The 25,138-nt window shown below is 43.5% G+C and overlaps 1 protein-coding gene across 1 annotated transcript in view; it reads left to right on the top strand.

Annotated features, from left to right (window-relative positions):
• LOC143126221 (integrin alpha-11-like) overlaps positions 1-22,633 on the top strand; it is a 44,016-nt gene extending 21,383 nt beyond the window's left edge. The window contains exons 10-30 of the mRNA XM_076288131.1: positions 39-109; positions 2,005-2,149; positions 3,121-3,269; positions 4,146-4,289; positions 6,757-6,960; positions 7,196-7,326; positions 7,573-7,739; positions 9,620-9,759; positions 10,823-10,933; positions 11,498-11,583; positions 11,899-12,103; positions 12,373-12,471; positions 15,546-15,622; positions 15,803-15,886; positions 16,166-16,256; positions 16,414-16,527; positions 17,003-17,086; positions 18,085-18,195; positions 18,514-18,609; positions 19,772-19,885; positions 21,223-22,633. Coding sequence (XP_076144246.1) covers positions 39-109; positions 2,005-2,149; positions 3,121-3,269; positions 4,146-4,289; positions 6,757-6,960; positions 7,196-7,326; positions 7,573-7,739; positions 9,620-9,759; positions 10,823-10,933; positions 11,498-11,583; positions 11,899-12,103; positions 12,373-12,471; positions 15,546-15,622; positions 15,803-15,886; positions 16,166-16,256; positions 16,414-16,527; positions 17,003-17,086; positions 18,085-18,195; positions 18,514-18,609; positions 19,772-19,885; positions 21,223-21,300 — 2,501 coding nt within the window. The 3' untranslated portion in view covers positions 21,301-22,633. The remainder of the gene's footprint in view (positions 1-38; positions 110-2,004; positions 2,150-3,120; positions 3,270-4,145; positions 4,290-6,756; positions 6,961-7,195; positions 7,327-7,572; positions 7,740-9,619; positions 9,760-10,822; positions 10,934-11,497; positions 11,584-11,898; positions 12,104-12,372; positions 12,472-15,545; positions 15,623-15,802; positions 15,887-16,165; positions 16,257-16,413; positions 16,528-17,002; positions 17,087-18,084; positions 18,196-18,513; positions 18,610-19,771; positions 19,886-21,222) is intronic.
• Positions 22,634-25,138: the final 2,505 nt, after the last annotated feature.

Below are 25,138 nucleotides of genomic sequence, written 5' to 3'. Positions count from 1 at the left end.
GAATGCCTTTTGTTTGCCCCCCTTCACTCTGTCTGCAGGAACCAGTGAGAATGGGACGACATTTGCCCTCCAGATGTCCCAGGCAGGCTTCTCCACACACGTGGTGGAGGTGAGTGTCGTGTGGCTGATGGGTTTGTTCTCGGCACGCTCCGAATGCTTTCCGTCCTCTCTGGCCCTCCCGTGAGGCCGCAGGCACGCGGGCCATCGTGATTTAGGGCTCCATCTGCTGCAAATCCCCGAAAACGTGAACGAGACACTCTTCCACCCGGGACGAATCTGGTTGAGAGGGTTAGAAAGTCGTTTAGGAGATGTCTTGGAAAGATTATTTTTTTCCTCCCCTTTTCTCTTGGACTGTTTGCTGAGGACTGATATCACAGGGAATGTTGGCTTAGTGTCTGACCCAGCTGGACACTCATCCGTGGCAGTCTGGCCAAATCTTGTTCCCCAACTGTACCTGTAGATCTCGCTGTCAGGCTGCCTGTCTGTCTGGGCCAACTGAGCTGATGTAATGCCTTTGATTCAATTGCCCAGTTTGACTATCTGAGTACAACCTGCTCAGAGTATCACATATTACGGTCCCTCCTAAAAAAAGACAGGGAAAATTGCAGATGGGAGCCTTGATGACTGGAAATTTTATCCCTCGGAATACGGCGTGCCTGGGATAGCACTTGATCAACAAAGGCAACCTGAGTGTTGAAAGCAGGATAGCTTTTTGGAAAGTATTTGGGAGCTTTAAGGGAAAACCATCCCAGAAGCACAGATGGTTTTAGCTGAAGGCAACCTTTGCCAATTTGAAATACTGCTGGTGTCACACAAATTCAGATGTTCCAATTCCCATACACGTTTTATATTTTATTTGGTCTATACTTTTTTTCGACCCTTTCATTCATTTTAATGAGAAGTGAATGCAATTGCTTCAGAATTTATGTCCATGAAGTGTTTAAGCACTGCCAGATTGGTATGATCTGCTTCTGGGTGCAGCCAATATCTGTCATTAGTCTAATTGTCCATTAGCAGCTGGGATCTCACTTGAAGTGACCTTTATTTAGTAAAATAACCAATTTCACAAAACTGCAAACTTCAGATATTTGTTTGCTAATAACACTGACTTATTAAATGTAGGCCTACTCTGTTTGTCCATGTTCAAATCTTGTAAGCAATGCTACAGTGTTGTTTTGAAGATGGCTTTTAACTGGCGGTGTTTTTATGAGAGGGGAGAGTTTATGCGTACAGCTCAGCAAAGGATAAGAGTCCAGGGCCGAATTCTGTCCTTAGACAAACTGTGAAGTATTTAGGTCACTAGTACACCACTGTTTGTGGTCAGTTACCATAGGAACCATGTACAACCAAACAAATACACAATTCTTCTTGAAGAGAGGTTAATTTTTTTTTACTGTATTTTCCTTAGCGGTAGTGGATGTCATTCTTGTATTGTGTAGCCAATTCCAGGGAATTGAAAGGCTGTTTGGCAAATTTCTATTTGTGGCGGCCACTGGAAAATGTGCTGCTGTCTGAAGTGAACATGTTTCTGACAGGCCCACTGTTAGCTCTGCTTCAGAATAGGCCTACAGCAGGCAGACATAGCCTACTCTGTAGCTGTGTAAATCAGTGGGTAATATCAGGAAAACTTCTCTCAGTGAAACGTAAACATTCAAACGCAAAATCTATAACGCAATAAGTGTAGAGCTGTCTTATTGCACAGAGCACTGCTGCGCATATTGCACATAGTGCAGCTGTTTAAGTGGCCCGCATCAGTGCTACTGATTAGTCGGAAAATGAGAGCGTGCTATTGTCTATGCTGTAGATGCTGACTCACGTCTAGGCCTGGATGAGGGGGAGGGACCATTTCAGACAAAACACTGGAATATTCTCAAATCTAATTTTTGGAAAGTAACTCCTCATTTATTTTCAGGAGAGGGAAAGAGACAAAAGACATGTTAAGTATCTGCTTTGAGTAGTCATGTTTTTTCTATCGGTTCTATCTCTCTCCTCGTTTCTAAACAGGATGGAATCTTGGTGGGGGCGCCGGGGGCCTACGACTGGAACGGGGCTGTTTTGAAGGAGAGCCGCCAGGGGAAAGTGATCCCTCCGAAGTCCTCCTACTCCAGGGAGTTTCCAGAGGAGCTGAAAAACCACGGCGCTTACCTAGGTGAGAAGCTGTGAGCCTGTCCTGTGTGGTGTATCGCCAGGGTGAAGCACTGTGACTGTGAGTCTGTGCTCTGACGTGTAACGTCAGGGTGAGAAACGTTGAGCCTGTCCTCCCTCCGCTGTGTGATGTTTGGGTGTGAGTAGCGGAAGTCGTAGAGGGGAAGCTGAGGGTCCTGAACAGGAAGTCAGGTTCAAAAGCCCGCCAGACCTCATTACCAACTGCTTATCAAGCAACGCTCTATTACTCTCTTTCTCCCTCTGCTGTCCTTTATATCTTTCTCTATCTCTATCTCTCTCTCTCTCTCTCTCTCCTACTGGAGGACCATGTGGTAAGCGCATTGAAGCCTTGTGGTTTCGCGCCACCACTACTGCGGCCCCTGTCCATAAACCGCTCCACTGGCTTCGCTCACATCCCGCTCCGGGGCTCTGGTTTTCCCATTTCCCATCAGGCCCTTGATGATGGAAGCCATTCCAGACTCATTATGGAATACAGCGAAGGCATGAATCTGGTTGTGCTCACGCAAGAGTGCCGAGACGAGAGCATGCCAACCTGAGACGCAAGGCTGGTTGATTGCGGCCTAGTAATCACAGATGGACTCCAGATTCTTTTACCATTTAGGGTTGAGGTTGCTGAATTTTGGTATAAGCAGCTACTATGACCCTACCCCATATGAGTAGCTGATTAGTTTCCTGACGTCATTTTTAACTATGTTGCATGCAAAAACTCTTAGCAAGCCTCGGCTTTGAGACATGTGCCATCAACAGGAAGTTTAAAGTTAAAGTTATTCTGGTCGGAGGGTCTCTGGTGTGACAGGTGTCATTTGCACAATGACCAAAACTATAATGTGCAATTCCAACCCCCAATCCCTCACGAAGGATATGGTTACAAATGATTATGGTCAAAAACTAATTGCTATCCTCTCTTGGCAATGTGAACTGGGAGTAATGGTTTCAACCATGCTGGCTACGCAGGTTACACAGTGACATCAGTGGTGTCGGCCAAGAACGGACAGCTGTATGTGGCCGGAGCTCCTCGGTTCAACCACACTGGCAAGGTCATCGTGTTCACGCTGAGTAACGACGGAAACCTCACTATCATACACTCACTGAAGGGACAACAGGTAGAGAACTTCCTTCTCTCTCTATCTCTCTCTCTCTTTCTTTCTCTCTTTCAAATCAAATCAAATCAAATCAAATGGTGCTGTTTGGCATGAATGAATAAAGTCATTGTTGCCAAAACTACAGGTACAAAGATAACATGTTAATAATCAACTTTACATTAATATTGGCATAAAGATCTCTCTCTCTCTCTCTCACACACACACACACACACACACAAACTCTGCACAGAAACAGACAAACATACACATAGAGCCGAGGAGAGGAAGACAAACAACTCCACTCACAGGCATGCACACAATAAACAAAAAAGCCCTTGTTTTTGAAACTCCATAAGCATTCTGGCGAAATCCAATGTCCAAAAAGTATGTGGTCCTTGAAAAGGCTTTGAAGAGGCAACTTTGAGTGCAAAAGTACCTTGACAACTGGCAAATGGTGGGAAAATAAGTGAGTCTTATCCAAACAGCAAGTGGGACACCATGACAGTCTAGACAGCAAACAGCTAATGGCTGCCATCGCTGGGACAGCGCATGTGCTCACCATCTTAGTCACTAATTCAAAACAGAGCGCTTAAATTGCTCTGTGCCTTACACCCTCAATGAGGGGGAGAAGGAAAAAGAATCTAACAAGTTTTTCACACCACAGACATCAACAACAACAGCCCGAGGATAGACATAGCATTCTTGAGAGGAGTGAGTGATGTGTTATGCTTTACAGTTGTTTAACAGCCAGAGTGCCAGTAGAGAGGCCTTGGTAAGCACACCTGGCTAGTGGTGGGGGGGGGGCACTGCCACATCACAACTGACTGGATCTCTGCTGCCTGGTGTCTATGTGCACGTGGGAGGATGTGATGTTTGTGTCGTTGATTTGTTTTACAGATCGGCTCCTACTACGGCAGTGAGATTGCCCCGGTGGACATTGATGGAGATGGTGTGACGGACAACCTGCTGGTGGCGGCTCCCATGTTCTTCGGGGGTGGCTGGGAGAAGGGCAAAGTGTACATCTACCGGGTGACAGAGCAGGTGAGGGGACGTGTTGCGTGACTGTTGGGGCCCTCGCTGGCCTGGACCAGAGACCTTGAGTGGGAAGCTGAGCATCCGCATTGAGTGTCTAACACCTCATCACCAGCTCTTCCAGTTCCCCTTGCACACCCTCCCGTCTGTTGTTAATGTCCCCATGTCATTTCCTCCTCACATTCCCTGGCGCGGTCTTTCTCAATTCAATTCAACTCAAATCAAATGGTGTTTTATTGCCATGAATGAGTAATTGTTGACAAAGCTACCGGTATGTTGTTTACTAAGAATCAACTTTACATTCATATTGATTGAAAGAGAAAAGAAAGAATGAAAAAAAGGGCAGTAATAGCCCCTCTCTCTCCCTCTCTCTTTCTGATTGTCTCCATTTCTCTCTCCATCATCTCTCCCCTTTCTGCCTCTACTGTGTCTTAAAGGATGTCACTGTAATCATACATCCTGGCGGCATATTAACCAGATGCCTCATGTTGTCTGTTGCATATTTATTGATTTAATTTCTCTATGGAAGTTTGGGAGGACGGTCCTCCCTGTCCTCGATGGACAAGCTTTCTCTGGTTCAAAACATATATTTCTGATGTTAATGTGAATTTCAATTTATGTTTATAGCACATTAATAAACAATGGCAGTTCATGGAAGTGCTATACATTCAGACAAACAAACAAAATAAAATATCTATATCATACTTAATATACAAAAGAAAATCAGTTAACAAAAACTAAACCGAAAAGTAAAACATTACATGGTGATGCTTGGTATGGTTCACATCACCAAGACAGGTTTAAAAAATGGACTCCCTCTCCATTGCCTGATGCTTTACAACTGCTGTAACTGAGTCCAGTGGAACTGTACACGCTGATTAATCCAACCTGGGACATGGGGCACCTGCCACCACACCAATGAGAACACGGCCGGCCTTCATTAACAGCAAGTGCATGGTGAACTCAGTAGGAAAACATTTAGCCCTTCAGACATAATTACCTGCTGCTCGTGGATGAAAGGTTCTAATAGGTGGAAATTGCTGGAGAGAAAATGCGTAAAAGCTTTGGTCATTAAGAGACAGTGCAGGCGGCCAGCCAGGCCTCTCTCCAGCAGCTTTTTATAAGGCCATTCCCCAACAGCCTCCCAGCTAACTGTGAAGCCGTACCAAAATAAAGATCAATCAGGTATTCCAGTAAAAGCTCAACCCAATCTTCCTCTCTTCCCAGCCTTGACACCTTGTGAACAAGAAGAGCTGTATGTATGGGACAGCCAGTTTGCTGTGATTGGCCACTTTATGAACGGTCATCATCAAGGGCCTGCAGTGCCCAATGTGTTTTAAATAAAGCTCTGTGGGAGAGCTGGTTCTCACTGTGTTTTCTATCTATTAAGCCAGGCAGATGCCACTTTTTTTTTTCAATCGTATACAAGCTACACGTTTAAATCTCACACGATTTCTGTGCTCACACCGCATGTTCGACTGCTCACTCTGCAAGACAAGCAACAAAATTTGACACGCCAGAAATCCACTTGGATCAGACGGGAGCTGAAATGTTGCTTGTGACATCTTCAGATTGGGCAACGTGAGCCTGCTCAAAGTAACTAATGGCCCGATTAAAACATTTGTTGGATCTGACTGACAGTGTCTGCTGGCTCCCAGCTCCGCATCTGTCTGAAGTGTAGAGGAATGCAGTGAACCTCCCTTTCACTCACTGTTCCCTGGGGACGATGGTAAAATAAGTGATCTCATTTGTGTTTAGCCTGTCCACAGCAGTACATCATAAACCATAAGGGAGACTAAACTGATTGGGGATGATGTGTAGGGCTACCTTGGCTAGCACACTCGAAGCTTGAGAAATTGCACCTTTTCCTAAAACTTTCCAGGAATTGAGGTTAATTATCTTTAAAGGCTCAAATGCTTTCCAGCTTACCTCACATTTTTGTCGGGTATCTGATCACCAAATCTCTCAGGACATTCAGAAGCCGTACTATTTCTTTGACCAGAAGGTCTTGGGGAGGCCTCTTGTTGGCAATTTTTTAAAAAACAGATGTCTTCAGGCCATAAGTTTGCCGTAGGAAAACAATGGAATTCAAGAATGAGGTTTTGGCTGAGTGAGAATTCAAGTTGATGCTGTGGCTTTAGCCTATTATGTTGTATTTGTCCTTGTTGTGTCTGTGTTTATCTTTCCAAAAGAATTTCATATAATTGAAACAACAAACAAAGCGCCCGAGAGAGAGAGAGGGGGGGGGGGGGGGGGCGAGAGAGAGAGAGGAGTTAAGTAACTACAACTCATGTCTAACATAAATAAGTTGAGGGCTGCCCATTCCTCGCAGTGCAGGATATACTGGATTTTGGAGATTCGTCATGGGTTACAAATGTATGTGCTTGTCTACTATACATGGCATTACTGTTCATTTGCCACACTGTGAGTCTGTGCCTCCCCAGTCAACCCTGTGACTTTTCTCTCTCTCTGCCAGACTCGTTTTGTCCTGGAGGGGGCGCTAGAGGTCCAGGACCAGGGACAGAACGCCCGCTTCGGCTCGGCTCTGGCACCCGTGCCCGACCTCAACGGTGACACCTTCAATGATGTGGTGATCGGAGCCCCTCTGGAGGACAACCACCGGGGTGCCATTTACGTCTTTTATAGCCAACGCAACAGGATTCTCCGCAAATATAAACAGGTCAAGACTGTTTCAGGACTTCGATTGTATTTCATAATTTAAGTATTTAGCCTTTCATACAAAGTCTTACAAATAGAACATATTACAAATATTAATGTACTGTATGATGTGCTCATCCTCTTCTTACTTAGGGTTAGGGAGTACCTAAGATAATGATGCAAAACTATTTTTTAATATGCTTCTGATGGCCTCCTGGGTTAACTCTGGGGTAACCTTGATTCCCTTCTCCTTACAGAGGATTGGTGCAGCACAACTGGCAAACGGCCTGCAGTACTTTGGACGTAGCATCCACGGAAAGATGGACGTCAATGGAGATGGGCTAGTAGATTTATCAGTTGGTTCTCTTGGGGCAGCAGTACTTCTGTGGTAAGAGGATAGCTGACCATTTGACCATGTTTGTTGAAAATATTCACCGTTTCGCAAAATCAGTCAGCTGCTTTGGCTGCGTAACAAAGGCAATCAGGCGGCTTTGCAATCATAAAGCCTTATAGGGCCTCCTGTGTGGAAATGACCTTTGAAACAATATTATAAGGAACATTTTCAAAACAGAGAGAAAAGGTGTTGTTATACTACAGCTTGTGAATCTGACACCTACATCCATGTGGGCTACAGGTCCCGCAGTGTCGTCCGCATCCATATTATGGTGAGATTTGAGCCCAGCAAAGTAAACATCTTCAACAAGGACTGTCGAAGGGGTGGCAAGGACGTGACCTGTATGTCAGCTATAGTATGTCTAAACGTCACAGCTCGCACCTCCACACGGCCAACACAGGAAGTCGGTGAGTGGTTTACCCCCTTATTACTCTACAGACCTGTTTTGGAACTTTGGAGAGGTTCTAGAGAAACGCTAGACTCGCACAGCTCCAAAATGACTACAGTGTTGTTGAAAGGGTCACTGAGGTGTAGAAATGTTCTGTCTAGGTCTCAAGGGGATTTCTTTTTATAGCTATTCCTCTCATTCCACAATTCTGAGAAAGCCATTCTAGTTCAAATACTGTGCAGCCAGCAAAGAAAATTTCCTCCTGCCTAGAATTTGGAATTAATGACAAATACTTCTAGACAAAAACATTTTGTAGTCTAAACATGCAGCAACTGTGCTTTATGTGTAACTCATGCGGTCTTGACCTGATGCACTGTATTAAAAGCAACCTCTTTACATGTTGTCACGGCTTTAAGTGGAGATGCCATTCATCACTACTTGGACCAACAGAAAGCTCATAGTAGGAATTGCTACATTCTGATACATATTGAACCTCTCAACCACAGACCTTAACAATGTGATTAATGTTGGGCACACCATATCCATATGCTAGACCAAAACACCTCAGCAACACCAGGGGCCTGTTGGACATCAGGCTTTTGTAAACTATCAAAGCTATGTGCGCGTGACCCGCGAGGCCTCCACCAGGCACCGTTCCCCAGGGAGGGCTCTGGTTTCCAGCCTGTTGAAAGCAGCAGAAGCAGCCCACCCGCAGCCACACACTGATCACAATTTATTTTAAAGGATTGTCCATACAGTAGGTGCTTAGGTCCCCCACCACGAGTATGGTGGGGCAGGAGGGTTAAAGTGTAGCGTGTGTGTTTCAGGTTAACCCCTTGTGACCTCCCAAATAGTCATCTCAGTCCACATGTCTCATACACACATGTGTGCCGGGAAGCTGAAGAGTGAGTCACTGAGAGGCGTCTTGTCCTGGTTTGACATGATTGAGACATAGGGGCACTAAACAACAGCACATCTCCGTTGTTCACTATTTCCCCCTCAGATCTCCTCCCCTAATGCCAGTCAGATGTGCTGGGGTTCCACTTCATACAAGCTCAGCACTTTTAAAGTGGAAACGTCTTTTTTTTTCACAACCCCTTCTAAGCCTAAAAAGTCTGTGGCACTTTTGTGTGTCGTCTACTGGGCTAAATCATTAGGTTTTCCTTGGCTGAGATGAGAGGAGTCTTGCCTGCTATCAGTACCTCACGCAGTCTGCTTTCTATTAAGACCAGGCTGACGTATGTCATCAGAGGCTCTGCTTTGTAGCGTTAGTGAGGACTGTCCTCAGCGACTGACCTTTGGCGTATTCTTGAAGACTTTCCTCCCTGTGAGTTCGGACAGGAACAATAAATAACTGGTCCGTTAAAAAAGGAGGCTAGGCTTAACGGTAAACGAAACCTTTACAGATCATATATCTTCAATGTGACCCCACAGCTATGAGGAAAAGTAAACGTCACTTCTTGTGCACTAAATATATCAATTAGTGAAGAGAGTCAGCGTTTGAGCAGAATATTTTAGTTGTACATTATTTACCACTAGTTGTTGTCAGAGGACATAGCAAGTGTCTGATGCAATGTTAAAATTGGTGATGGGAGGAACGGATTTGGAGATCACACATCAGATTACATCAGGAAATTTAAAATTCAAAGTCAATGTCATCATCCTCCCATGTGAGACTAGCCATATATTTAACAGCTCTTAGGGCACTTTCACACATTCTTCTCATTCATTCTCCTCACATCACCACTCTATTTATAGCTGTACGTTACCACTTTGCAAATCATTGTTCCATCATTCCATATACTTCACAAAGACTTTGTCCCATTACTACTGTATGTATGTACAACAATGTCTACCGTAGTTTCCTCGTCTCATGAAAGCTCATCCCTCTCTGTTTAGCTCTGCAGTACAATGTGTCCATCGAGGAGAAGCGCTTTGCTCCCCGCGCATTGCTGGACGAGCCCGATCGACTGCAACCACGTAACATCACCCTCCTGACTGGAGAGGAGACTTGTGAGCATGTCTACTTCCATGTCGTGGTGAGAGCACATCCTCACATATGTTGAAGGCATGGGAAACAAACAGTGTGACACAGTTGTGACAGGTGCAAAGGTTTACAGCAAGTTGCATAGCCGGCCATAGAACTTCCAATATGGGGAAATGCTACGCTACATTCAAATACCCATAATAGCCTTCTACTGTATGTAGGCATAAAGCAATTGCATGCATGTTTAGTTTATGCATTTGCTTATACCTGTATGCATGAAGCTAACACTGTCCCGGTCAAAAATGACCGATTTACACATTCCCTGTACCATAAATATGCCATTTTTCATCAGATTGCCTCAAGATCTTATGATATCCTTCACAAAAGGCTTTTGAACACATAGCATTTATTTTGACTACTTTCTTTGAATTTTTAGTGATTTATTCAACGTAGAAACACTTTTTTTGTTTACGGTCAAAAATGACTGTCAGAGGAAATGAATGGGAAAGAGTATAATTTTCATCCAGGAGATAAAAGACATCTCTTTAGACACACTCCTACAATTTACCACCAATGTTCCCACACACATGCATGCACACACAGAAGCACACACGTACACCCACTCACAGACACACACACACACACACTCACTCACTCACTCAGTACATGTTGTCAGTTCATGTTATCATGTTGCCACTTGTACGTGTGAACCACCTATGTCACATAGGCATTCACACACATACAGAAACACACCCAGCCACACACACACAAACATGTACAGTACACCAACACGAACAGTGTTTAAAGGTTATTCAAAGTGACTTATCAATTGCAGGGGTAAATCTCCCTGGAGCATTTCGGGGGTTAAGTACCTTGCTCAAGGAGACAACGGTGGCAGTTGGGAATTGAACCCACAACCTTTGTGGCTACTGCATACTAGTCGAGCTCCTTAACCACTACACTACCACCACCCTCACCATTGCATACTTAGCATTCGGATGCAGGACTAGTTTTAAACACAGTCGATGACTGCTGATCAGTAAGCATAATACTGAATGGTTAGGCAGTAAGTCTATGCTATGAGATCTGTGCTCACCCACTATCCTCCTCCTTAGGAGACGACTGATTATGCCCGACCAATCGTGTTCAGCGTGGTGGTAGCTGTTCAGGACCCTCATCAGGGCCCGGCGCTGGACGATGGCTGGCCCACCTCTCTCAGGGTCCAGGTAAGGCCTGCTTCCCCACTGAAAAAGGCCTTGTTAGACATGGGCCCCACTACCCTTTTTGAGCTCTGTATGAAAATTGAACAGAGTTGTAAAAGTCCTAAGGCTTCAGAAAGTAAAAGTCCTCCCATGTATTGGTTCTACCTGTGCACTTAACACAGGTGATTTCACTAATTCGCTCATCTACCTGGCTGAGGAGTTGTGCCAATTAGAATCAGCTGGTTTTGTGAATGGTTGGAGCAAACACGTGGCAGGACTTTTATTTAACTTGGACTGAAAGTGGGTGCTTTGGATTTTCCTCTCTGTGTTCAAGTGTCTTCCAGTGCCAACTGGTTGCTTTTTTTCAAATTCAAATGTAAGCAGACCGTTTACAACAATCAAGGTCAGAACACTTAACACAATCTTTAATCTCAGTGAAAATCATATTTATGCCATCATGCATATTTATGTATTTAGGTAAACACTCACAGTCCACTCAGAGGTCAGTGTGTCTACATCTGGTGATGAGAATAGCCCTACAACTGCATGGTTTCACAATAGCACTCTTGGCTGTGTGTTGCTCTGCAGCTGCCTTTCTGGAACGGCTGTGATGAGGATGACCGGTGTGTTCCTAGCCTGGTGTTGCAGAGCCACTCCGACCTGATGACCCGGAGGTAGGTCACTCATACACAAGCATGGTCATCACTCTCAGCACTAAGGGATTCATACAATATATTCGTATGCCCATGCTGGTAACACTTTAGTTAAACTCAGTATCTATAAAGCATTATAAGTATATTCATAATGATACATGTATACATTTTCAGAAATAATTATTACTGTGCTCCTAAAGCGGGTTTTATGGATAAAAGTAAGGCATTTATAAAGGAGGAAATTAAGGGGTTTTGTTTCATAGTGATACTGTGTTCATAAGTGTTACCACAAAATAGACAAGACGACCAGAATCAGAGTGTCTCCTGTTTTTTCAGCCAGTTCTGTGGACAGGTGGTGCATAGTCGTGGCACAGTGTGTGTAAATCAGGACGATGTGTCACCATCGGAGCGGATCATCGAGGCCTCTCGCAGAAGACTGGTGATAGATACCCGACTGGAGAACCGTGGGGAGAATGCCTACGGAGCGCGCCTCAACATCTCGTTCTCCCCTAACCTACGTTTTTCCAGTCTCATAGTCAAGGTACTTGGTCACAGTCCAGACTCACTGACTTCATCAGCGGTCCATGCTTCTTTAGAATCCTACAAGTCAAAGTCATCACATGATTTGTGCCAATTCATGTCATGGCCAAATCATGAATTTAATTAGAAATTGTGTAAAATAGTTTAGTGTAAACATGCTGTTATTTGGTATTTATATAACACAATCCACATTGTATTGTATGGCCATTTCCAAGATTTCCTACTATGGCCAAATAGTTACACACATTGTCTTTACCATTGCCATTACAGGATAATTCGGACATCAAGATAGAATGCCGCAACGTGGAGAAGAACAAATATGGGAAATCTTGCAATGTCAGCTCCCCATTCATGAGAGCCAAGACCCAAGTGAGTCACTGCCTTACATGCATCTTTCTGAAGAGGTGATATATAATTATAACCTGATGTCCTGGGGGGTATTCCAAGTACCACGTACTTGGATTACTCCCCTGATGTATTGTAAGCAGGTGTGTGTGTGTGTTTGTGTGTGTGTGTGTGTAGTGCAGACAAGGTAGAGGGGTCACCATATCTGTGTCCACCATTTCCTCTGAATCAGTTTCCCGAGCCTGGAGTTTGGTTTCACCTAATATTGCAAGATCAGGGTCACTTTGGTTTGGTTTGGTGACTTTGTTGTTTTTTTTAGTTTTTTTTTAAGTATATTTGGTAAAATTTTATTTGATGGGTGAGTTCATAACACATTCATAGCAGCTGTCATAAACTGCACATAAAGCATTCATGACTGTTTCATGAGACATGACTCAACATTCATACCAAACCATGTTACTTGTATACTAAAGTGGCATTTGATGTAGACTTCATAAGATATTCATGAAATATTTAGCCCATTGACTCATATGTGACGTGATCAGGTAAGAGATTTGGAACAAAAACGGCAATGCTGCTTTGCAATTGTTGGACTTTTATTTGGACAAGTTGTCGTCGTTCTGTCTTCCACATTCATGAAAGGTTTGGTTTGAATGTTGAATCATGAAACAGTCATGAATGCTGCATATGTGCAGTTTATGATAGCTGCTATGAATGTGTTATGAACTCATCCGTCAAGTAAAGTGTTACCGTATATTTTTTGCGCTTTTTGCCTTTATTTGTATAGGACAGTGAAAAGTGAGACAGGAAGTAATTGGGAGATAGAGATGGGGTGGGATCGGGAAATAACCGCAGGTCGGATTCAAACCTGGGTCCCCGTGGGCACTGTAGCCTGTTGCGCCACAGCGCCCCTCGAGTACTGAATTTGTTGATGATACCAAAATAACTGGAGAACAAATATGCTCGCCATTGACAAACAACTACTTTGTAGCCCTCCATCAAATGAGCAGGAGCTGATTAACTTTGGATTCCCTATGAGGAACAAGAGGATCTAAAGATGATCTAAGGCTGCATCGTTCTGTTTGTAGCAGTTGGCATGAAACTCATTGGTTGGGAATTTGATTCTCCAACTTCCTCAGAACTTTCTTTCAGTGAACCACTAATGGCCTGTTCAGTCCTCTTCAGCCCATAAATATAGACCTTTAAAGTCCAAAACATGACCTCAATAGAAAGGACTCATTGTTGTGTAAAAGCATTCTGTGGAGCGTTCAGTCTGTTAGCAACCGGGAAAAATACAGTCAATACAGTCAATGGCTGGAGGCGGGTGTATGTGTGTGTGTGTGTGTGTGGGGGGAGGGGGGGGGGGTCAGTATGGGATAGTGTAGCTTACCAAGAGATGAATATTGTGCAGTATGACATTATGCAGTGGGTAACATTGCTGCTGTATTGCACTGTTTAACCTGGTCATTGGGTTTCTCTAGGCCTGGAATGTCAGACAATGTGCCAAATGGGTCACACGGACCTTTAAAGCACTAGATGATTCATCGAAGTGAGTTAACACGCTTGACCACGACCCAAACCAGTGAGCCTTGATTTGGGCATTTTAAAGAGCCCAGAGTTAAGACTCCCTCTATATCTTTATCAGTGCCAGACAATGACAGTGTCCCTCCGGACGACACGAAATGAGCTGTGAGGAAGCCACACTTCAAATACCAAACCACAAAAATCTGTCACATGAGGAAACACGTAATCCGTAATCTCCCTTTCCCCTTTGTTTGCCGATCGATGGTTCAGGTACTTGACCGTGGTGAGAGCTGAATTGATGTCTCTCTTGAAAGCTTTACACAGATGAGCCCCCCCCCCCCCCCTTCATGAATGAAACGCATTCCCTTCGAGGGACACATAAACATTTCAGAGCTGGCCCCTCGGCCCAGTGAAGTGCAGCATTTTCCATGCTCAGCTGTGCCAGCATTCAAAACCAATGGAGCCGTTACCCGCATGGCCCGGCAGCTCTTTCCAAGCCCCATCTCAGAGCGAAGGGACAGGGTTATTACGGAGCCCCCCCCCCCTCCAAAGGACCTCATATAAACTTCACCAGCAGCGCAGGCCCTGTAATGCACATCATTTTGGTCGGGCATACCAAGCAAATAGGCATTCCTTTGACATATCTAATTCAAGTTGCATTCAGAAGGGGAGGGGGGGGGGGGGGGGGTTGCAGCAGCCTGTACCATTTCATTCAAGTTGCATTCAGAAGGGGAGGGGAGGAGAGGAGCGGGGGGGGGGGGGGGGTGTGCAGCAAGCAGCAGCCTGTACCATTTAAGCGCCTGTGTTCTGTCAGTAACGTGCTTATGAAGTAAATACCTGATTAGGCCGTTTGTGCAGAGCCAACAGGCATTCATCAGGGTTAATCCTGAGGATAAGACAGATAACTGTAAACTCTTTTTCAGCCTTATGCTCCCCCTCACTGGAAAGAGATCACCGTTGTCTCTTTTTTCCCTCTTTACTGACAAAAATCAGGCCAAAAAGAATTCTCTGGTAGTACAGGATGCAGCTAGGCAAACAAGAGAAATGGATTGCACTGTGTTTGGTGTGTAAATGTGCCAATAACTGCTTTGCTAAAACTGTGGTTGTATTGCTGCTTGGAGGAACATGGCATAGGTAAACACAGTGCATGCATGTGTGTGTGTGTGTGTGTGTGTGTGTCTGTGCATGCGTTCATGTGTGTGTGTGTGTGCATATGTGTGTGTGTGTGTGTGTGTGTGTATGTGTGCATGCATGTGTGGTATTGTTTTTGTCTTGAGGGAAAGCAACAGGCTCTGGTTCCTAAGAGTCCACTGCACTAACAGCACTGACTGCAGGTCAGGATGGAAGCCAAGGCTTTTCCCCTCAAGCCTTAGATACTTTAGTCGCATGTTGTTGATAGAGTTCTAAACATACAGCACTGAAATTCCGTTTTAAACATACAGCACTTAGACTCAGTTCGAGACTTCTCACTATTTTCCAGAATCTAAATGTGTCACGTGTGATCTGGAGCAGTACACTGTGCTGTCTTCAGAGATGCTGTACTAAACATCTGTTCCTTCTTCTTCTTCTTGAAGGTGTCCTTCCGTCTGGAGTTTGAGTTTAATCGTTCTATGGTCTTGGACTATCTGCGGGTAACCCTGAATGCTAGCAGGTGATCACTGTGCACTGTACGAAATACACACACATGCACACATGCATGCGCGCACGCACACACACACACACACACACACATACACACAATTAGCCAAACATGTATCTAAATCACAGTAAATATGAACTATGAATGGTAAAATATTTGACATGTCAGAAATGCCTGTCTCTTTTCTCACAGTGACGGACAGGAAGTATACCTGCATGACAATGTCGTTGACCTCTTTTACCAGCTAAAATACCAGGCTGACCTTCTGTTTACAAGGTGAGAGCTCCATTTCACTATGTTTATCCACATTTTTTACTTTTGCACATACTGCAGGGTGGTCTGGGGTGAGTGCATTTTGTTTTCTGTAGAGAGTTTATCCAACCTCCTTTCCATAGCAAAGACCAAAAAAGTTATTTTGGACACAAAGGTAATCTCATACTCTGCCATGATTATGTTTATGTTTATGGTACATGGCTAGGAGGACATATCCACACTATCAGTGTTTACTGCCTCCCCAGCAGCACAGAAATGGAATACTTTCCTTTATCTTTCCAGGGACTCGGACCCTTCCCGTTATGAAATCAAAGCTGACCTGTCCTTGGAAAAGCCCGGAAGCTTAGGTCCTCCTTTTAACTTCACCTTTCAGGTGAGTCATCAGGCCAACGACCATAAGGAATCAAAACCTGTCAAAAACAGTCTATTACTTACAAGTTCCACTAACATTTAATTTCAGTGTAACTGAACATTTTGCAACGAAATGCACTGTTCTACCATCTGACTTAATCAGATGTTTCTGCACACAGATTCAGAACTTAGGCTACTTCCCTGTGCGGGGCCTGCAGCTGAACATTGACATCCCTGAGGTGACAAAGAATGGAAACCAGCTTCTGCAGATAGCCAGCTTCCAGATAGATCAGGTAAGGGGGAGTGCACATGGCACAAATGGAGAGGATTTGCCAAAAGTTACAATAGACCCTTTCAAGAGAGTTCCATTATCAGCATCATAGTTGGCCCCACAAGGCTTCCGTTTTAACATTCCATATGTTATCTTAATGCAGAGGAAGTAGATTGGGAACCAAATAGAATGTTCATGCATTGTTTTTGTTTTTATTGATGAAAGGGTCTAAAGCTCTGCCTCAGTTTTTATCTGACCAGAATTGCTGCATACCACAACTCCTCATTTTCCAGCTAACTTGATCTCGGCAGTCTTAGTGGAATCTTTCCACATGAGGCAGCAAAAGAACAATGAGACATGTGATCTGGTCCACATCTATGCGTCTTAGTGTTTAGCTTTGAAAACATAAAAACATATCATACACAAGAGGCATTATTTTAATTGTGACTGTCTCTACTCAAAATAAACCGAATTCTTCCGATCTTCCGACCCTTCAGATCGACGGCACCCACTGCATTCCACCGCAACACGTGGCCCACAGCCGGGCCTCCCCTGAGGATCTGTCTCGTGTATCGCGTCTGGTAAGATACCTTTAGTATTCTCCACCAAATGATCCTTTATTTGTGATATCCATGCTAGTGTGGCTAGTGCGGGAATGCTGTTTAATATCTGGTCTACCTGTGTGGGAATGCTGTTTAATCTCTGGTCTACCTGTGTGGGAATGCTGCTTAATCTCTGGTCTACCTGTGTGGGAATCATACCTGTCAACACTCCCGTTTTTCCCGGGTTTCTCCCGTATTTCAAGGTCATCTCCCAGCACCCTCCCATTTTGTTATTTCTCCCGGAAAACTCCCGTAATTTGCATGGCCATTAAACTTCATTTTAAAATCATTGATCCATTCAGGTTGCCAGGTTGTGTATGAAATACACCCTACACATACACAATCACTTAGTTTCAATTTCAACTGTTTTGTCATAGGCTAAACCCTGGCAACCCAAAACCCAAATAAGGAAGCGGGTGCCAACTGCTGAGTCTCGTCGTAAGCAAGCGGGCTAGTTGAATGGCCTACTCCAGACCTAGCTGTTGTGAAATTGTTGGGAATTTAATTGATTAACACATCACATAAACTGTTATTGAGTGTTGTTGATACACTGAACTTGTTCCCTCGGAACCAAATCTGACAGCAAGCAGCTTTGGAGTTTTAGAAGTAGGCTGCAGGCAGGCAGCTGGTGGATACATAACTGGCATGCGTAAGGTAATGGTAAAAGCAACGACCGAAATGCAGTGTTGAAACACGTGTATGAAACGTATTAAATATGCAAACACAGATCCGGTATAAACACTGCCCCCCCCCCCCGAAAAAAAATCTCCCGTTTTTGGAAAGCTAAATGTTGACAGGTATGGTGGGAATGCTGTTTAATCTCTGATCTATCTGTGTGGGAATGCTGTTTAATCTCTGGTCTACCTGTGGGGGAATACTGTTTAATCTCTGATCTATCTGTGTGGGAATGCTGTTTAATCTCTGGTCTACCTGTGTGGGAATGCTGTTTAATCTCTGGTGTCTCTGTGTCTGGGCAGAATTACTCCAACACGTTATCAGTGCCAGTACACTGCAGTGTCAACCTGCCACCCCATAGAGAAGTTGGTGTCCGCATCAGAGGGATCCTACGCATTGACTCCTTACACGCTGTGAGTGCTACTCAACATCACCAGAACCATTGCAGTTCATATCCAACTAGTTCACATTACTTTAACCAGTTAGACACTTTACTTTTTCCATCATTGGTTCATTTGATTATTTGTTATTTTGTAAAGTGTATTGAGTCCATGCTGCATGGGGATTTTGCACTCAGATTAATTGATTGCTGTTCACACTGTAATAAGAATAGTTGAAGTTACACTTGCCAATACAGCTCTGCCAACTTCTTCTGATGGATATATTCAGTGTTTTCACTGTATGCCCATTTTAGTAACTAACTAAACTTAAAACAACCTCCTATTGTCCAGCTGAAGTTCAAAACTTTGGAGTTGGTGACAACAGCCTCCATCCAGATCAGTTCCAGCAGCCCGATGTTTTTGTTTGAGGAACGGCCACTCAGACATGTGAGTTTATTTACCAGCTCTTGTTTGCGACATTCCAAACAAGCTGTACCACTCATGTACACAGCTCTGCACGCGGCCCAGTTTGCGTGCTAACACCCCACCCAGGACTCGTCCAAACTACTGCGCGCACACACACACACACACACACACACAAAGGCCTCGTCCACACTACTGTGTGGCTGGGGTCGAGGGTCCACACTGTTTGGTTTGAGAGCATTTCCTTTCTCCAGCATGTTCTGACTCAGTGGAGCCAAAGGACCGAAAGGACCACGAGCACAACTCGTATAGATTGAGCGTTGCTGCCATCTACTGGTGCCATGTGAACATACAGCAGCATCCAAACATCTACTGATGCCATGTGGACATAGAGCAGCATCCAAACATCTACTGATGCCATGTAGACATAGAGCAGCATCCAAACATCTACTGATGCCATGTGGACATAGAGCAGCATCTACTGATGCCATGTGAACATAGAGCAGCATCCAAACATCTACTGATGCCATGTGGACATAGAGCAGCATCCAAACATCTACTGATGCCATGTGGACATAGAGCAGCATCTACTGATGCCATGTGAACATAGAGCAGCATCTACTGATGCCATGTGAACATAGAGCAGCATCCAAACATCTACTGATGCCATGTGGACATAGAGCAGCATCCAAACATCTACTGATGCCATGTGGACATAGAGCAGCATCTACTGATGCCATGTGAACATAGAGCAGCATCTACTGATGCCATGTGAACATAGAGCAGCATCCAAACATCTACTGATGCCATGTGGACATAGAGCAGCATCCAAGAATGGCGTGCAGGCACCCTCCATCTATTTTTGAAACTATAATTTACGCTTGTTGTTAATTTCAGCGTTGTTATGAGTCAGAGCTGTGCACACAATCTGTTTATTACAAGAATATAACACTTTGTTAACCTGTTAACAGAATATAACATGATATTTGTCTGTATATTAACAGAAAATAACATTATATTAACAGGATGTCTTTTATCATAGATTTTTTTTTCTGCCAAGCAATTCTACTGTCTATTGATGTCTACCACATGAATCTTATTCCTCAGTATGTCCATAAATAGTTTTGCTGTCCATGGATGAACTTTTATAAGGTATAAATACCTTTATACTATTGTATGTCCACAGATAGTTTTGGAAATCAGGAAAGAGGAGGATTATCGGATCCCCATCTGGATTATCATAGGAAGTACCCTTGGGGGACTGTTACTACTGGCCCTGCTCATCCTCGCTCTGTGGAAGGTACGTTGTAATGTAAATGGTAAATGGACTGCATTTATATAGCGCTATTCTACTCCTCAAACGCACTCAAACGCTTTCCATTTTCATGCCTCACATTCACCCATTCACACACATACACTTGTACACCAATTACGGAGGCTGCCGTGCAAGGCGCCAACCTGCACTGGCGGACAACACGTTGCTTTTGTTATCCGTTACACAGTATGTGTTGAAAATAACACAACTTGCTTTGAAAACAACACAATGTTGTTTTTAACACATCTCTGTGTCCAGATAGGGACAACACAGTTTGTGTTGTTTCAAACACATTCGTTTTAAGAGTGTTGGGTTCAGGGAGAGGTACAGGTGCATCTCACAAAATTAGAATATCAAGGAAAAGTCCATTGCCCTGCACAGACTGAGAGATTAAAGGATACCAAACCATTGTCGGTGCTTTGACTTAATTAGTTGATTAGAGCTCTTCTCAGGTTGACATTTCTGTATTATAAATTCTTTATTTTTCCATGACATTCTATTTTTTTGAGATGCACTTATAAACATGTCAATGTCCATGCTGAGTAAGGTTAAGAAGTCAAGATCTGCTGAGTGTGTTTATGCCTCCTGGCAAACCGCATCCAGGGGCGGTCAGGGCTCTATACAGTTGAGGTCAGACATGATCTCAAACTCCACACTGCACTTACTTTTGCCTTTAGCAAGACATCTGCCATGTGTGAAGTCGGTCTGGTGAATGGTTCAAGAGATATGCAAAGAACAGAACAGACACACAGACAGGCATACAGACAGGTGTCCCTGGAATTATTAGATAGATTAGGTCTAACAGACAAAAAGAAGTGCAAAAAACATTTCAATTTGCTAATGTCAATGGCCCATTCATGTTAGTGTGTCAAATCATACTGAAATACAACATATATATATTACATGTATTCAGTACACATATATTGAATGTATTCAGTATTATAACATATAAAATATGCATTTGTATGTATAACCAAAAACACAGAGACATGTAAAGAATGCACACATTGTTACACACATGTAAAGAATGGCCATTACTTCAAAGTTGTATAGTCATTAGCATTCTCATGATATCTTGCAGTCAGTGTACCTGTCTGACATTTAGACTAACTGGTACTGCATGCACTTTTGTGTGTGAACAAAATAACTTATTTATTAGGTTTGTGTAGATTTTGTGTTTTCTTTACCGTTTTTGACATTCATGAAAACGGCGTTAGCCAGATGAGCCATTCATTGCTCACTCTCAATAAGATATCTCTCCTTCTCCAGTGTGACCTGGTTGTGTGTTCACGTAACGCTAATCTCTCGCTCTCCTCGTCCAGCTGGGTTTCTTCCAGCGGCAGAAGCGGCGGGAGGAGGCCGAGCAGGAGGCCAATGGGAAGGTGGCGGAGGAGCGGTAACACAGGCTGCAGCCGGGCGCGAGCAGACCCCACACTCAGGGACCGCCCCAGACTGACCGGTACCGAAGCCTTCACACACACACACACCGAGGGGAGAGAGAGAGAGAGCAGACCTCTGAGCACTGGATGATCCGTCCGTCCATCAACCACTGAACCACTGCACAGATCCCAACACCGTCCTGCACTGCCGACTGATTACACAGACGCACACAGACAGGCAACTGGGCTGCTCATGCCGTTTGTTCCCTGTTTGAGGTGTGGTGATGCATCAGTCTTTTTGTATTATAGAAGGACCTGCATTTCTGTTGGGATACAGTATCATTCCTGGTCTCTGGTTTCTTCATTCATGACCTGTCCCTAATGAAAACCTCACAGGTGCGGGTTGAAATAAGACCAGCAATTCTCTGGTGCTCCCTCAGAACTCGTGGAGCTCCGGAACAGCAGGGGCTGGACTCACACACACACTCTCTTTTTTTTTCTGGTGCTTCCTCAGAGCTCACAAGGCTCTGGAACAGCAGGGGCTGGACTCACACACTCTCTTTTGATGGGAGGTGACATCCATCAGGCACTGCAGTGAACAGCTCTGATCCACAGCAAAACAGCTGAACAATGTACCAGTCACGAGGACCCAGGCAACTCTCCTGACATGTCAGTCACCCATGCACTGGTTTCGAATACATTCTACCAGCCCTCTGTACTGGAACAGGGTGCTTCTACCTTAGACTGCCCCCTATGGATAGTTCTTCATTTCCTAAGTTGGAAATCCTCAACGCGCATTCCTGACTTCAATGCACTTTTTTATATTAGATATGTAAACTTGAATTTTGTAAATAGGCCATTGTATCTTTTGTTATGCCATACACAAATTGAACTGTCTGTTTTTTGTAGTACTCAAAGGATTGTGGCATTACCGTGTAACTATAGGAAATTGTCGTGCTTTGATGACGGATGTCTGAAATCCTCTCACATGCTTTGCACCACAACAAATAACCTTAGAAAGGGTATGCATATTGTACAGTAGTTTCAGAAATTCAGTTATGCTGTCAATGATTTGCAGAGGAAACCATGAAGACATGATGAGACAAAAAGAAGTTTTGCTGATAAGGTTTGAATGTGCTAATATATGTAAAGGGGACTAAAGTATGTATAAATCACAACATTAAAATGATTTGATTGTAATTATTTCACTGTGTTCCTAGATTTACTAAGGGTGGGAATTTTTAAGATAGTTCATGTAATTTAGAAGCCATAGGGTTTACCGTATTTTCTTTTTATCTCCTTGGAGATAATGTACAAAATTAAAACAACTCCTTTGCCAACTCAGCAGTCCAATATCAAACATGTTTTTTAAAAAACATTTTAATTCCTGTATTTTGTAAATACTGAGTATTTTTTTTGTATTTTGAGATTGTGATTATGAACTATTCACCTTTGGTTATTAAACATAAAGTTAAGTCTAATGTTTTTTTGGAGAATAAACATTTTGATTGACATTAAAATGCCATGGTTTCACCCGGCAGTTTACAGATGACATCCTCATCACATACACTGATGGACCATGTAGCCACAGTAAATGATACTCACTGAGGGCAGCTATACAGCAAACATAACAACTTTTTCTGCCCACAGAGTAGGGATGTAACAGTATGAAAATTTAACCTCACGGTTATAGTGACCAAAATTATCACGGTTTTCGGTATTATCACGGTATTTTTAAAAGTGTGTTCAATATGTTCAGAAAGCACTGATAGGCCTACACAAGCTGAAATAGTTTCAAAAAGTGTCCCGTTCAGTTTTTCATGTTTAATTGGCTATGTGCTTATCGCTTAACTTACCCTACCATGACTTGGAGGTTGCTATTACTGTTATTTGGATCCAATGAGTGAGACCAGGCTTGGAATTTCACCAATCTGGGGGCAAGGCCACTTGGCCTTCAGTTGGGCATATTTGGTGGAGGGCACAAAGGCCACATAGGCTATAAAAAATATCAAAGTTGTATAGCCTATTCACTGCAGTAGACCTGCATCACTGTATGAAACATTACAAAAACATGAAACATGACATATTATATAGAACTGCAAATCATCTGAACATCTAATATTTACAGATATCTAGGCTATATTTAACATTTATTTTATATTTGGCCTGTTATGAAATCATGTATTGAACAATTTAAGCACAGTTCAGCTTTAAGAAACTCAAATAGCCTAGATGCATGCTTGCATTTTGTGATCTACTTTCACAAACTCTTAGCCAGCTGTCCTCTGATTTACCGATATATAGGCGATATTTGTAACATTTATTTTGTATTTGGCCCGTTATGAAATCATGTGGAACAATTTAAACACATTGTAAAACTTAAAGCCCAAATTTGGAGACATCCATGCATGTCGAAATGTAGGCCTACTGCAAATTCAAAAGTGGATTACTCTAGAACGGCTAACTGTACAGGGGACTGCTTTACACCTTTATTTTCGGTAAGGTCTGCTGTTTATTCTGATATATGGTTTGTCGTGTGTTAAACGAAAGGTTCGTGAAGTATTGCACCGAGAGGAATGGGTAGGGAGATGGACATTCAGTAGAATTTATGATTAAATTTAATTATATTATTTACGTTTCTCGCGAACCGTTCACCACAGCAATTCGCGGCTAACATCGTTTAAAAGCTGAGAAAAAGCTCTTTCATGTGATACTTGTGATGTCTGTGTGATGAGTAGGCTACTTCGCGAGTAGTTCAACTGAGAAGAATAGGTGAATTTAGACGCACTTTCTTTCTTGCGCTGTCACTTTCTCCACTGCGTAAAAGAAATGCTAAGATTATTTTGACAGGCCATAGGCTAAATAAAATTTGCTATTAGTAGGATGCAAAGCAGAATATTGAAAGAAGGGCACCAAGGGCACCGTGGCCTGTAAACCTCTGATTTTCAAAGGGACATCACGGCCAACGCAAGGGGCAAAAATTTGGCCGCCGTGAAATTCCTACCCTGAGTGAGACCAAAGTAAGTGTTCGAAATAAAACTTTAGGCTACTGTGTTCTTCTGATAACGTGAGTGGAATGGATTTAATGTGCATGCGAACATAAAAAGACGCAGAGTGCAAATGATACAGTGCAAGTTTTGCGGTGAAAATGTTCCGCCTTTTAAAATCAGGTGTAGCCTAATCCAATTCGCAGTTAAAACCATCAATTAGACAACAGAATCAGTAGGGTACCAATTTTGCTTCATTGTACCAGGCCTACTGTATGTCAAAAGCAGGCTCGGATGAAGCTGGGAAGGATTAAACACACGGTTTCAACACCGTGATAATCAACCGTGATAATTATGATATTTCAAAAGAAAACGGTAATTGTTATCGTCAACATTTTTATCACGGTTTATCATTATACCGGTAATCGTTACATCCCTACCACAGAGTGCACGCTGTTCCTTAATTGCTATATATTAAGATTTCACTTCATCAGTTGAACATCGCTCATGGGTGGGGTACAGTGTCACAACTGGTTACAGTGCCCATACCATATTCGAGTCCGACCCAGGTCCATATCCTGGTTCCACCCTATCTCTCTTCTGCTCGCTTCCTGTCACTCTCTCTACTGTCCTAGGGTGCGTTTCCCAAAACCATAGTTGCTAACTAAGTTAGCAACTTTGTTGGTTGCAATGCAGAATAACTCTGTTGTCCATGGTTCTATCAGAAGGGTTACAGGTTAGCAACTATGGTTTTGGGAAACGCACCCCGGCTGATTAAAGACAACGAATATATAAATATATAAAAAGAGCTCATCACCACCTCTTATGGAATTTGCGATGCCCGCAACTCAATCACAAGAGTAGATGAACGG

Source organism: Alosa pseudoharengus, unplaced genomic scaffold (genome assembly GCF_046254945.1).
Source record: "Alosa pseudoharengus isolate Yale_2024_CS ecotype anadromous, Long Island Sound unplaced genomic scaffold, YU_APseudo_1.1 YU_APseudo_1.1_scf_16, whole genome shotgun sequence".
Lineage (NCBI taxonomy): Eukaryota > Metazoa > Chordata > Actinopteri > Clupeiformes > Clupeidae > Alosa > Alosa pseudoharengus.
This window is presented reverse-complemented; position numbering and strand designations above follow the sequence as displayed.